The sequence below is a fragment of the Lactuca sativa genome, chromosome 6, assembly GCF_002870075.4.
Source record: "Lactuca sativa cultivar Salinas chromosome 6, Lsat_Salinas_v11, whole genome shotgun sequence".
Classification (NCBI taxonomy): Eukaryota; Viridiplantae; Streptophyta; class Magnoliopsida; order Asterales; family Asteraceae; genus Lactuca; species Lactuca sativa.
The window spans coordinates 141,002,309-141,016,367 of NC_056628.2; the positions used below are offsets into that span (position 1 = coordinate 141,002,309).

The following is a 14,059-nucleotide window of genomic DNA, read 5'->3' on the forward strand; positions in this document are numbered from 1 at the left end:
AATTAAAAATGTCATTTGAAAATTTAATTTGCCAACTTAACAGAAGGTAAAAACCCATCTATTTTTTAAGCTAGTATCATTTATAAAAAATGAAGCCAACACATCATATTTAAATAGTAATATAACCATGATATCCTTTAATTCAATTTTAAATCTAAGAGTAAATTACAATTTTGGTCATCCTATATAGCTTTTTTCGATTTTCATTGAAAATGTTGTGTAAAATAACCCATTTTTTATAACAAAGTGATTTAGTAGGTTGTAAGCTAACAAACACACTTTAGATACGATAAATAATTCAAGTGCATCGCAAAATTATCTTCAAATCGAAGCATTAAAACCGATCAAGGGCACAAGGGTAATTTCACAAACTATTGATGTGTGTGTGTGTTGTTTATGTAAATAGATCCTGAAGATCAAGAATGTCAGCAAGAACACCAGCAGCTGTTGTATCATTGCCTGCTCCAGCACCTTGAATCACCAATGGCTGTTCCTTGTAGCATCGACTGTAAATCTCCACCTATACAACACTTATTATATTTTTACTTAATTGACTTAATAGGAACAAAACATGACTTAATATGATAAGAGTTTCTTATAGACTTAATTCAGAAAGAACGACTTAATTGAAAAAGTCAGAAAACCAACCACATTGTCACTTCCTCTCAATCTTCCCAAAGCCGATTCTTTTGGTAGCTCTTGAATTCCAACATTGCACCTATTTCACATTCAAATACAAACTTACCCCCTCATTCATCAGTGTACACTGTCTGTCTGACAGTGTACACTGACATGACACATGACATGACATGACAGAACTGTGTTTGGCATGCATTGGACCGATCAGGACAAATGTCAAAAAAGACAAAATTTGAAATTTTTTTGTTCCACTCAAGGTGGAACAAGGATTGGCTCTTGATTTCGTGTTTGTGCAAAAGACGTAAATGCCCTCCACATAGATAGATAGATACCTTGAGTTCTCAATGACACAAACGTAGCGCAAAACATTCCCGTTTGAAGAAGCTTTTTTGATTCTCTCTTCAATATCGTTATCCAATAACTGTAGGCCATTTGCTAAAAAGTCTTTGAGAGACATTGTGTTTGGCCTCATTTTATCAGGGTATAAACTTTCAATCTTTAAAAAGGTGTAAAAAGATGTAAAATGTCACATATGGAGAACATTAATAACTCCAAGATACATGAATGTGCTTGTGACTTATGCAAGCAAGCACCTACCTTGATGCTATTCATATCCATACGGTGCCCAAGAAGTCGTGCAAGGATCAAACCCTGTTCAAATATAAAATAAAGGGTATTTTGGTCATTTAGCATAATTTACATTCCAAGTCTTTTGACATATTTACAAACCAAACAACTATATAGCAAAGTAATGGAATCGAACTCCATCCGTTTCTTGCCAACTAATATCAAGATGGACCACCAACTACACAAGGGTATTTTGGTCATTGAACACTATGAAGGGAATAAACCGTGAATATTACAAAATTTTAAGTGGAGATAGAGATGAGATATAAAGTATAAACCTTTCTTGCAACATCCATGCCACTGAGATCATCACGAGGATCTAAGAGTTAAAAGTTTACCATAAGTTGTTTTTTTTTTTTTTTTTTTTTTTTTTTTTTTTTTTTTTTTGTTAAATGTTTTTTTTTCATAATAAAAAATATTAATAAATTTGACCTGGTTCAGTATAGCCAAGGGCTTGAGCAGCTTTAACAACTTCACTAAATGGCTTTCCATCTTCTACCTCACTCATTACATACCCCAATGTACCTATTTTTAAGGGATAAAATAAAACATATGTAACTACTATTTACTAAATAAATGTAATTTATTCACTTTTTTATATTTTTATTACCACTCAAGCTTCCAATTATGCGATAAATAGTGTCTCCAGATGAAACTATTCGATTTAATGATGCTATAATAGGGAGTCCAGCACCAACCTGAAAGTAAATTTATCCCATAAATACACACTAAAATAATAAAATATGAAATATAAAAATTCAAAAAAAAAACATTACTTACTGTTGATTCATGTCTAATGCGACGTGGTTGTAAGAATAAGTTATCAAATTCTTCCTGTAAAAAAACAAAGTTGAATATTTTTATTTGAATTGCAATCCATAAAGTTGAAAATTAATCTAAAGGGAAAATTGCAGGAAATGTACAATTTGCCCTTGTTTAATACCATTGAAGAAGTAAGAGGCTTCTTATTGGCTAACACAACACAGCATCCTAAATTTACTGCTTGTGTAATAGCTCCAATGGTTTCTGAACTTGCAGAGCAATCAACAAGGGTAAAAGCTACATGGAAATTCAAAGAAAGAACAGTAAAAATCTGAATCTTATAAATTTGTAGTGAAAAAGTGTGTAGTGATCAATTTACATTTACCTAAACGAGCAGCCATGTCTGTGAGTTTTTTTGTGGATTCGGGAGATGAAAAAGCTTCAGATTTACCTAAAGAATTGAAAAGAGAAGAAGAAGAGAAAGATATTCAGTGACTATTAGTTTATAAGTAATCATGAAAGATGGAATATGAAATGATACATAACTCAGATGCTGTGAAAATATCAATGGAATTACCAGATTCAACACATGTTTGAAGGGACAAGCCGTTTGATTTGATCTGGCAAATGTTCATCAAAAAGGTATCATTGAACTCCATAGACGACACATCTGGTACAACAAGAAATGATTTACTATCGAATATACCCGCAACTCGCAAGTGAATTCCCTGAAAAATGCAAATGATATTCTCAGGTATCTTAGTTCTTAGAGCCCTAGGATTGAAGAACAAATATGGTCCTAATTCATCTGCATTTTCAATATTTATGTATCATAAGAACCCAAATCAACTATAACTCTCTATTATATGCACAATCCAACTCGAAACTTAGCGCAGGTAATCGTACAAGACGTATACCAATCGAACGAAACATTATCGATGAAGCTGAAGTTGTGGAGATAAATTATTTCAGTGCTGTACCTTGTTTGCGTGTAGGGTTCGACAGGAGACGATGTGGTGGAGGAGTTGTCTCCCAACGCCTCCGCAACCCATAAGAATGATCGGAATATTCTTCATTTTCTCCTTGATTTCACGGTAGCCCTCCGCGTCGGACTGTGTGTTTTTGCTGCTTATGAGTTATGTGTGTATAGTTCCTAACATTTTTTTATTTATTTATTTATTATTTTTTTTTTCTCTCTCTTGTTTATTTGTCTCATTTAAACTTTGAAGTGTATTTTCTCATTTTTACTATAAAGTTAAAGCACACATACTAAAGTTTAATGTCATTAATGTATAAGAAACACTCATGAACAAAAAAACACTATTGGAAAGTAATTCATGACACAAGTTTTCTAGAAGTAACAAGAAGTAGTGTTGCGTTCCGATAAACACTATTGGAGGAGTTGTCAAGATAACAAGTTCATTAGGAAATCAAGTGATTTCAACATCTAAGAGAAGAACTTACAAACGCTTGAATGACAAAGGGTTCCAAATTCGATCCTAAACCAAATCAAACCAATAAGTGAGTTTTGAAAATAACTAATTACATCAAAATCAAAAGGTATTTATGCTATATTCTAATTTAGAAATGACATGGCATATTGATACAACTTCTGGCAACATATATCCTCACAAAGCAATAAGTTAACAAGATTTTCATGTTATTTTAATGAACCCTCATAAAATACCCACATAATTATTCAAAATTTAAGATAATAACCAAGTTTTTTCCCATTTACCAAAATGACTACCAAGTTAGAAAATTTGCATTTCGAAGTCCGTTTATTTGTGTCATACTTGGTTTGTGTCGTATCAAAAGTACATTTTAAACTTAGAAAAAGGTAAATTCCGAACAAGAAAATATATTTCAAAATAGACATTTCCAACAAAAAAATATATATTTAAGAACAGTAGACTTCGAACTATATATATATATATATATATATATATATATATATATATATATATATATATATATATATATATATATATATATATATATATATATATATATATATATATATATATATATATATATATTGGATTTCAAAGATGTTCATCAAATTTATAAGTGAGTTAGAAATCTGAAATAAGGTCATTTCAGACGGATGGTCATTTTTTTACCATACTTATTCACAATAAAGAACTTTACTCCAATTCTTAGCACAATCCGCAAGTACTCGCTAACACATATTTTTTTGAATAAATACTCTTAAATATTGTTTAAAAATCAACAAAAAAATACATTCCTAAACAAAAGTTACATATACCAAGATAATTCAACATTATGGCTCAAATGATGGGATTTGATCTAAAGAACCCATAGTTGTTAACCACACAAGCCTCTCAACCAAACCCCTATAAGGATCCTCCTCCCTTTTCATTAACAAATAAGCCACATTCTTTTCAACCTCATATTTTATTTGCAAGTATAATTTCCTCAAATACTCTTTGTCATCTAACATATTTTCCTTTCCTTTTGTGCGTATAGGCTTCCCAAATAAATAGTAGAGTCGACCCGGTAGTTTGGGTGAAAGTATAGGAAGATGAAGTGGTTGATTAGCTATCTCTCCAACCATCCCCTCTCTATCACCAAAACAATATGATACTCAAACAAGAAATAAAACTAACACCAAGTAAATTCACCTCAAGTAGACCGAGTAAACTCACCTCAAATTAGTTTTCCCTTGATTTAAATCATTGAGCATTTGATTAATGAAAGGGATTCTCTTCATTTCATTATAATCGAGGATTATCTAGTAAAAAAAAGTAGATAAAAAAAGTTGAAAACTAGTTTATTTGATCAAAAGTTGTATGAAGTAAAATTGTATATAAGCTGTTACTTGTGATATGTCATCTTCCCCAACAACTCCTAATGGGATAATGGTGGCTCCAAACTTCACTGCCATTCTTACAAATTCTTGTTTTTCAGGCCAAAACAATTTGGCAGCTTCACCCTGTTAACAACAATATAAATTTTTTAATTCACCATTTCATAATAATAATAATAATAATAATAATAATAATAATAATAAAGTAGGTTGCTATTTCATGCATAAATTGGTACCTTACGATGGAGAGCTTCGCGTAGACCACCAGGGTAAAGTAACGTGTACGATTTTGTTGCTAACAATTTAAAAAGATTTTTTCCAGAAACTGGAATTGCACCAAATAGCTTCAAAATATCGATGATTGGAATCATGAAATGTTGTTCATCAAGTTGAAAGAATTGTGGGTGAGCTAAACCATGAAGCTTGACTTTTTTTTCTCTCAAAAACTCGGAGATAATAGGAAAAATATCAAATCCACATAGCATGTGATTACCAACGATTAATACGGGTCCTTCATCTGGAATCCCTGCAAGACCTCTCACTATCTTTCCATCCTCCATTGTTGAGAACATTGCTGCACCCATGTAAAGGCGATTCCACCTGTAGTGGATTGAATCGTAGCTTAATATTTGGTTAAGCTCGTATGAATAAAATTCAAAAGTGGGAACACATAGTCTTCATTTGATTACAATTAAAAGAGTATAATTATTAATTAAGATGATAAAACAAGTCAAATTTGTTAAGTTACCAAGACCCCATTGGTGAGTTTTTGAACTCTCTCATGCTAGGAGGCAAAAAGTCGTTAACAACATCATGCTTAGAAAAACGGCGATACATCTGACTAGTCTTTATAGTGGACAACAAATTAACACCATTCTCCTACACCAACAAAAAGGGACCCACATTACTGCTTTATTTTGCCACGTGGACGCTAGGGAATCAGTCAAACTGGTCAAAGTAGGATATCTTATTACCAATAGGATTGTGTGCCCATTTTCCTCGAACACACGTACGTTGCAGTGCTTCAAGAATCTTGAAAGCCTTTGGGCTTCGTTTTTACTTGGCACCAGGTTATCTTTGCCACTGAAATACAAATATCTTAGCAATATTATATTCCATAAGGCTAAATGAATTAAGAAATATCTACAAGCACACATTTTTAAACAAGGGTGTTGTTTCTTTTTTACTTAATGGACTTAATGAGAACAGAAATTAATCGGGTAATTAAACTATGGGTGTTTGTGTTTCCTTTTTACTTACTATAAAAAGAACGACTTAATACAGAAAGTTATGGAAATGAGACTTTCTCCATTAAGTCCTGACTTTTTACAAATTTACACTTATTAGCTAAAGAAGAAAGAAATTAACCTAGCAAGCACGAGTACTGGAGCTGTAATAGCATGGAGGCGGGAATTAGCATAAGCAGCAGCTGATTCAACTAGCTTTAACCTCCATTTAAGAGTCTCTTGTGGTAATATTTTGGCCATTATCTATAAGAAAAAATAAAAGTATAAAAATGAGGAAAAAAAATACATTCCATAATCCATATAGTAGATTGAACAAGCTAAGAATGGACCATATTGCATAATGCTAACAAAAATGAAAACTAAAACAATGACAAGAGCTAAAGAAGTAAGAGATCATGAAGGTGAGTCTTACAGAAAGAAGTGATAAATTGTAAAGAAATTTCCAAAGAGATGACAAATCATTTACACCATTACCATCGATTTGTACCATTGCCACCTTTACAAAATCACCTGAAAAGAAAATGTTAGCATAACTAAAAGAGAATACATGCAAGAATAAAAACCCTAGTGTTACATATATACAACTTATTAAATTGGAGAAAACCCTAATTAATTCAAGCAATAACCTACCCAGAAGAGGGGGTATGACATAGGGTAGCATCCCATAATGTTTCTCAGGTAGAGCTCTTACGAGTGGCAATAAAGGGTGTACTTGTGACCTCTCATATGAAGTTGCTGAAATGGTTAAAATATTCATTGAATAATAAATTAATACATGTATGAAATTGGATTTACTGAAAAATAGAAGAAAATACGGAAGAAAAAAAGAGACCTGGGTTTACTAATATGAGTATTAAGTCAATTGTAGGGTTACGAGCAGCGACTGAAAGTGCTAGGGTTCCTCCAAAAGATTCTCCAAGCAAATAAATCGGCTTATTTGGGGACAAATTATGTTCAATCTTCACAGTTTCTTCCACAATTTGAATCAAACCTTCATGCAAAGCAAGTTTATATAGCTAGCTAGTATATAAATGGACTATATATCTTCATGAAGTTATGAGCAATATCAACACTAAAAAAGGTGCAAAACCTTCAAGTGGTGTTCGATCATGAACAGGAATATGCAAGCATTGAACATGAAAAACCCTGTCATCAAAGTTGAAAAAAAAACAATTGTAAAGTTGATGAAAGTAAAAAATAGTAATCAATTTCTTCAAGAAACTTGCTTTACTCACTTTCCAAGAGCTTTCTCATGTACAACAAGTCCAGTTCCAGTTCCATCTATCCCTAAAGACATTAAATTTTAAACACAAAATTATAAGCATAAAAGTTTTTTTTTATTATGAAATAAAAGCAAGGAAGCATACATGTTCTGAAATTTGTGTAGCTATCAGATATTATAAATTACCAGGAATATATAAAAGAATAGGCGAATCTTTTAAAGGTATGCCACATGCAATGGGGCAAAACCACCTAGGAGGTCCTCCATCATTCTTAATCAAATCCATGGCTATATAGGCGTAATCCTTTGCAGTTTGTGTCCCATATCCATCATCCCACAAAGGTTCCAATTCTTCTAGAACATTTTGTATACTCGTTTTACCTTCATCCCCAGTATCATTCTTGTTAACAGATGAAGCTCCATTGATGCTAACTGAAGCCCATGATAATACGTCACTACTTACACTCTTAACAAGAACATGAGAACGCAGACTAATAAGGTTTTTGTTTAGAGTGAAAAGGGGTGATAGTGGAACAATGGAAGTGTTCATAAGTAATGCAATGGAAGATTTCATAGGGAAAACGAAAACTGCTTCAAGAATCAAAACCGAGACTTTGCTCTATGATTTAAAGAATTTTAGGAATATCATATCTTGATTGTTGTTATCTTAAGTGGAAGCTACGTATGTATGTAAAATTCTAAACTCAGTAAATGAAAACAAAAGAAAAGGGTGCAAGTTACGTACTGAAACTGAACTCAAGAAAACCAAATGAAATGTGTGTTTCATGTATATATCATTCCATATGAATGACATAGAGATACAACATCATGTATGTAGGTGGGAAAAAAGTATGATAAGAATCCAAAACTGGAAATCTTGTAATGAAAAACAAAACCTACATAAATGATATCAAGTTCAAGCCGAATTAAAATTAGGTAGGAAGTTTATATCGAATTTTAATTTAGTTTGCACTTTTCAAGTCCATATATTGAAAACCAAAATCAATATAGATTTGATTGAAGAGATTGCATTTAAACCTTTAATCGATCCATTTAAACAAACACCCCTAGTTACATTAACAATATACATAAAGAAAATGCGAAGCGAGACTTTGATAATCGACCAAAATTCATTCATGTTTGCTTTATGTATCAAATTGTATTTTATTGGTAGTTTGACATTGATTTATAATTACTTGTCATTTAGTACAAAAAGGTTAAACGGATTTGTTTAATAATGTAATTAACTTCACACCTAAACATTTCTAATGAAATACAAACAAAAGATACAACGTACAAACATCTATATAAATAATAGAATGTATAATCATCAAACAACAACAAAAGGCATATAGATAATATAACATTCATGGATCAAAAGAGGGAATTCGATCCAAATCCCCATTATTCATTTGTTGCCACACGAACCTTCGAATAACACTTCTATATGGATCATCGTCACGTTTTTTAAACAAATAAGCCATATTCTTTTCCACATCACATTTTATCTGAAAATACAAATCTTGAATATAATCTTTGTCATCCAACATATTTTCTTTTCCTTTTGTTCGTATAGGCTTCCCAAACATAGCATACAGTCGACCTGGTAGCTTTGGTAAAAATATAGGAAAATGAAGCGGTTGTTTAGCAATCTCTCCTCCCATCCCCTCCCTATACATAAATAAAATAAAATAAGATTTAGAAAACAAACATAATAGTAAATAAAAATTCACCTCAAGTTTGTTCTCCCTTGATTGAATTCATTCACCATTTGATCAAGGAAAGGAATCTTTTTCATTTCATTGTAATCAATGAGTAGCTGGAAACAAAGTAGATTAACAACATCAATTATGATTAAAGATGAAATAAGTAATACTAAAAAAATATAGTTTGTGAAATTGTAAAGAGAATGAGTTAGTTGTTGTTACTTCTGACATGTCATCTTCTCCAACAACTCCAAATGGAACAATGGTGGCTCCAAACTTAACTGCCATTCTTACAAATTCTTGTTTATCAGGCCAAAACAATTTGCAGCCTTCACCCTATTCACCATTATTTTAAAAGTTTACAACGGAATGGAATCACAAAGGAGCGGAATGGAATTGGTGATTGATTACCTTACGATGGAGAGCCTCCCTAGCACCACCAGGATAAAGTAATGTATACGAATTTCTTGCTAACAATTTGAAGAAGTTTCTTCCAGAAACCGGAATTGCACCAAATAGTTTCATAATATCCGAATATGGAATCATGAGATATTCATATTTTTTATCAAATTCAAAAATCTGAGGGTGGGCTAAACCATGGATCATGGTTTTCTTTTCTCTTAAAAACTCTAAAACAATAGAAAAAACATCAACTCCCCATAACAAGTGATTTCCAACTATTAATACGGGTCCTTCATCTGGAACCCCTGAAAGACCTCTCACTATTTTTCCATCTTCCATTGTTGAAAACATTGATGCACCCATGTAAAGCCTATACCACCTACACTCAATCACATAATATTATGTTATATATAATATTTTTATTTCCTATTGGTTTCTAAATTTATTAAATTACCAAGCTTCCATTGGTAAGGTTTTGAACTCTGTCATACTTGGAGGCAAAAAGTCTCTAAAAATATCAAACTTTGAAGAATGTCGATACAATTGAGTAGCTTTTATAGCCGATAACACATTAACACCATTTTCCTACAATGAAAGATTTTGATATTTGTTAAAACACAAAAAAAACAATTTACATTTTATATTCCAACAAGATTGCAAATTTTTGTCCCACCCAAAAAGGTGGGGATTTTGCTTTTGATCTCTTGTTTGTGCAAAAGACATGAATGCCCTCCTTATTGTCATTACCAAATATACCCAAAAGGGGTAGTTTTGTCCACAAGAAAAGTGAAAAGAAAGATCTTAATATATTCCAACAAGATTGCAAGTTTTTGTCCCACCCAAAAAGGTGGGGACTTGCTTTTGATCTCTTGTTTGTGCAAAAGACGTGAATGCCCTCCTTATTGTCATTACCAAATATACCCAAAAGGGGTAGTTTTGTCCACAAGAAAAGTGAAAAGAAAGATCTTAATATATTCCAACAAGATTGCCAATTTTTGTCCCACCCAAAAAGGTAGGGACTTGCTTTTGATCTCTTGTTTGTGCAAAAGACGTGAATGCCCTCCTTATTGTCATTACCAAATATACCCAAAAGGGGTAGTTTTGTCCACATGAAAAGTGCAAAAAAAGATCTTAATTAATATATACCATTAATATTGTGTGCCCATTTTCCTCAAACACACGTATATCACAGTGAGGCAATAATCTTGAAAGCCTTTGGGCCTCATCTTTACTTGGTAAGAGGTTATCTTTTCCACTGAAATGCAAATATTTTATTATTATTAATAAAAATAAGAATTGAATTATGAAGTTACAAAAAATAAAAGAAAAAAGAAAAAAAACCTGGCAAGAATTAGAACTTGAGCTGTAATAGTATGAAGACGAGAGTTAGCATATCCAGCAGCTGATTCAAGAAGCTTAATCCTCCAATCAAGAGTGTCTCTTGGAATTATTGTGGTCATTGCCTATACGAAGCAAAATTCAAGAATGGAAGTGGAAGTTACTAGAAGGGCTTTTTGGTAAATTTTGTAAAGTTGAAGGTGTTGCTTACAGAAAGAAGTGGGATATCTTCAGTAAGATTGCCAATCAATTGCCCAAAAGAAGGCAAATGGTTTGGACCATTAGTGTTAACCATTGCCATCTTTACAAAATCACCTGAAAGAAAATTAATTGTAAAATAAATAAATAAAAAAAGAGGATTATGATTTATCTTAATCAAATTCTAAGTTGCAATACCTAAAAGGAAGCTTGTGAGATAAGGAAATGAGCCATAATGTTCAACAGGAAGAGTCTTCATGAACCCTACTAATGGATGCAGTGATGATCTCTCATAAGCAGTTGCTGAAATGAATAAAAAAAAAAATACACGCATAAAATAAAAGAAATTGTGAAAAGAAACAAAAAGAATAATTAACCTGAGTTTGCTAGAATGAGTATTAAGTCAATTGTAGGGTTACGAGAAGCAACTGCAAGTGCTAATATTGCTCCAAAAGATTCTCCAAGCAAATAAATCGGCTTATTTGGGGACAAATTTTGTTCAATCTTTACACTTTCTTCCACAATTTTAATCAACCCTTTCATGCAAATACAAGGGTAAAACGGTCATTTACCCTCTCATTTGGTTCCATGAAGTTTTTTACATAATATAAATACAAGAGAAGATGATAACCTTCAAATGGTGTTCGATCATGAGAAGGAATATGCAAGCATTGAACATGGAAAACCCTGTCATTGTATAAAATTTAAGCAAACATTTATATCTTCCTATTAAAGATTCTATAAAACAAAAGTTTATAAGAAAAAAAATGTTCAAAGAGAAGATGAAGATTAACTCACTTTCCAAGAGCTTTCTCATGTACAACAAGGCCAGTTCCAGTTCCTTCCAACCCTACACATCCAATTAGGAAGTAAATAAATATAAGCATATCTTGCAGGGGTAAAACGGTAATTTGTGTAATTTTATACCAATTACCAGGCAAATACATAAGAACAGGAGAATCTTTTAGAGGTCTGTTACAGGCAACAGGGCAAAACCACCTAGGTGGCCCACCATCATTACTAGTTAAACGACTCAAATCAATGGCTATTTTAGTGTAATCTTTCATGGTTTGTGTTCCATAACCATCATCCCACAAAGGTTCCAACTTCTCAGGGGCATTTTGGGAACTCTTTTTTCCTCCATTTTCATAAGATGCTAGTGATACAACTGTATTCTTTCTGTTAACACAAGAAGCTGCATTGATCTTGAATATACTCCTAACAAGAACACGTGAATGCAGCCTATGGGTTTTGTCTTGAGACAAAAAGGGTGATGATGATGATGAGACACTTGAATTGCTCACAAGTAAGGCCATTATGGAATACTTCCACAAGAAAATTGCGCCTAAAAAATCAAAATCAAGACTCTTGCTCTGTGATTCTACGATTTTAGTAGTTTTAGGGATTTTAATGTGTTGATATTTGTATAATTATGAATTCGGTAACAAGAAACCCTAACAAAAGGGTGCAAGTTACGTGTTTAATTGAGTTCGGGAACAAAATGAAATGTGCGTTTCGTGTATCATCCAATATGAATGACAGAGAGATTGAAAATCACATATGTAGGCGGGAAAAACGTACTCATATAAACAGAATCAAGGAACAAAGAAGAAAGGTTAAAAATTTCTTTTACCTGGATGATCGAATGGCGAATTTGAGGTCGAAGAGGATGGAGACTATCATTTCCGTTTGTTGGTATCTCCATTGCAGCCCAGCGAAGCTAAAAGCACAAGTTGGTACTGAAAACAAAGCTTCCAAAATCAGTCGCACGAGGTCAATTTTCGTCGTAATATTTTCAAACTTTCGACTAATTTTGCAAGTTTTTATGGAACCCTACTGAAAGGGGGAATTCGATGCTTGCTCTTTTTTTCCATAATTGATATCTTTATGGTGGTTTGTGACTATGTTGATTTATCGATGGTAGATTATGAATTCATTTCCCCCCCTTTTTTTCGTTCATAAAAGAAATGGTTTACAATCATCGGAATATTCTTCATTTTCTGTTTTCATGGCTATATGAGCAAAGGGCAACAACTTTTACATCCACTTCCCACACAGTGAAACAAAAGAAGATTACAACATACAAATAAGTTACATTCATGGATCAAACGATGGAATTCGATCTAAATCCCCATATTTCATTTCCCATAGGAGCCTCTGAACAATACTTCTATATGGATCTCCCTCACGCTTCTTTAACAAATAAGTTACATTCTTTTCAACATCAAATTTTATCTGCATGTATAATTCTTGCAAATAATCTTTGTCGTTTACTATATTTTCCTTTCCTTTTGTTTGTATAGGCTTCCCGAACATAAAGTAGAGTCGACCTGGTAGTTTTGGTAAAACTACAGGAGTATGAAAAGGTTGCTTAGCAATCTCTCCACTCATCCCCTCCCTCGTATCAAAGAAAATACAAGTATTAGTATTCATCAAATTGATGAGTGAAGATAATCACAAAAGTCATGATATTTCCAAATAAATATACCTCAAGTTTATTCTCCCTTCATTGAATTCATTCATCAATTGGTCGAGGAAAGGGATTCTTTTCATGTCGTTGTAATCGATGATTAGCTGGAAACCAAGTACTTGACAATATTAAGTAGTGATGATTAACATGAAATAAGTTAACTTGAGGATGAAATTGAAAGTTGGTTTGTTTGATTTCAAAGGTCAAGTGACTTTGTAAAGAGTATGGAAGTGTATTCTTACTTCTAATATGTCATCTTCCCCAACAAATCCTAATGGGATAATGGTGGCTCCAAACTTCACTGCCATTCTTACAAATTCTTGTTTTTCAGGCCAAAATAATTTGTAAGCTTCACCCTGTTAACAACAGAAAGTGATTTGTAAATTTAAAAGAAAAACGCTCATTTCTTCACATGTTTAAGGCAATTTATAGTTAAATGCTCAAACGGGAATATATATATATATATATATATATATATATATATATATATATATATATATATATATATATATATATATATATATATATATATATATATATATATATATATATATATATATATATATATATAATGCATTGAATTCGTTAGAATTTAATAAATTGACATATCAACATTCT

General features: G+C 32.3%; 3 protein-coding genes across 5 annotated transcripts; all 3 read right to left on the minus strand.

The window, feature by feature from the left end:
• Positions 1-315: 315 nt before the first annotated feature.
• On the minus strand, positions 316-3,166 carry LOC111918095 (uncharacterized). Its single transcript, XM_023913753.3, has 12 exons — positions 3,009-3,166; positions 2,606-2,756; positions 2,414-2,479; positions 2,210-2,325; positions 2,047-2,100; positions 1,877-1,964; positions 1,699-1,791; positions 1,545-1,585; positions 1,237-1,290; positions 972-1,135; positions 649-718; positions 316-520 (listed from the first exon to the last, which is right to left on the minus strand). Exons 1-12 carry the CDS (start codon positions 3,102-3,104, stop codon positions 395-397), a joined length of 1,119 nt encoding a protein of 372 aa, XP_023769521.1. The 5' UTR covers positions 3,105-3,166; the 3' UTR covers positions 316-394.
• A 1,038-nt stretch (positions 3,167-4,204) lies between these two features.
• Positions 4,205-7,901, minus strand: LOC111918079 (phytyl ester synthase 1, chloroplastic). The gene is made up of 13 exons (XM_023913735.3): positions 7,514-7,901; positions 7,341-7,392; positions 7,196-7,251; positions 6,938-7,096; positions 6,736-6,840; positions 6,518-6,615; positions 6,227-6,348; positions 5,833-5,941; positions 5,607-5,737; positions 5,095-5,458; positions 4,871-4,984; positions 4,698-4,783; positions 4,205-4,613 (listed from the first exon to the last, which is right to left on the minus strand). The coding sequence occupies exons 1-13, from the start codon at positions 7,899-7,901 to the stop codon at positions 4,313-4,315; spliced, it is 2,085 nt and encodes a 694-aa protein (XP_023769503.2). The 3' UTR covers positions 4,205-4,312.
• A 732-nt stretch (positions 7,902-8,633) lies between these two features.
• LOC111918096 (phytyl ester synthase 1, chloroplastic) lies at positions 8,634-13,798 on the minus strand. Of its 3 annotated transcripts, XM_042895892.2 has the most exons (16): positions 13,684-13,798; positions 13,460-13,545; positions 12,605-13,369; positions 11,906-12,316; positions 11,770-11,821; positions 11,603-11,658; positions 11,349-11,507; positions 11,170-11,274; positions 10,985-11,088; positions 10,777-10,898; positions 10,582-10,690; positions 9,890-10,020; positions 9,445-9,814; positions 9,256-9,369; positions 9,061-9,146; positions 8,634-8,998 (listed from the first exon to the last, which is right to left on the minus strand). In XM_042895892.2, exons 4-16 carry the CDS (start codon positions 12,285-12,287, stop codon positions 8,695-8,697), a joined length of 2,094 nt encoding a protein of 697 aa, XP_042751826.1. In that variant the 5' UTR covers positions 12,288-12,316; positions 12,605-13,369; positions 13,460-13,545; positions 13,684-13,798; the 3' UTR covers positions 8,634-8,694. The 3 variants fall into 3 exon arrangements, with proteins under 3 accessions (XP_042751826.1, XP_023769522.1, XP_042751827.1); XM_023913754.3 differs by lacking the exon at positions 13,684-13,798 and having other exon boundaries at positions 12,605-13,628; XM_042895893.2 differs by lacking the exons at positions 11,349-11,507; positions 13,684-13,798 and having other exon boundaries at positions 13,460-13,627.
• Between the last annotated feature and the right edge of the window lie 261 nt (positions 13,799-14,059).

Bases quoted from the DNA above. Each gene is read 5' to 3' on its own strand.
- LOC111918095 (XM_023913753.3), bottom strand. From the start codon at position 3,104: ATGAAGAATATTCCGATCATTCTTATGGGTTGCGGAGGCGTTGGGAGA. The intron at 1,586-1,698 runs GTCAAATTTATT...TTTAACTCTTAG, and splicing joins CCTTGGCTATACTGAACCAG to ATCCTCGTGATGATCTCAGT. The intron at 1,291-1,544 runs GTTTATACTTTA...ATATTTGAACAG, and splicing joins GCATGGATGTTGCAAGAAAG to GGTTTGATCCTTGCACGACT.
- LOC111918079 (XM_023913735.3), bottom strand. From the start codon at position 7,901: ATGAAATCTTCCATTGCATTACTTATGAACACTTCCATTGTTCCACTA. The intron at 5,738-5,832 runs GTAATAAGATAT...TTGTTGGTGTAG, and splicing joins ATGGGCACACAATCCTATTG to GAGAATGGTGTTAATTTGTT. The intron at 5,459-5,606 runs GTAACTTAACAA...AATCCACTACAG, and splicing joins AACTCACCAATGGGGTCTTG to GTGGAATCGCCTTTACATGG.
- LOC111918096 (XM_042895892.2), bottom strand. From the start codon at position 12,287: ATGGCCTTACTTGTGAGCAATTCAAGTGTCTCATCATCATCATCACCC. The intron at 11,659-11,769 runs GTGAGTTAATCT...ATACAATGACAG, and splicing joins CATGAGAAAGCTCTTGGAAA to GGTTTTCCATGTTCAATGCT. The intron at 11,089-11,169 runs GTATTGCAACTT...ATTTTCTTTCAG, and splicing joins TCTCACAAGCTTCCTTTTAG to GTGATTTTGTAAAGATGGCA.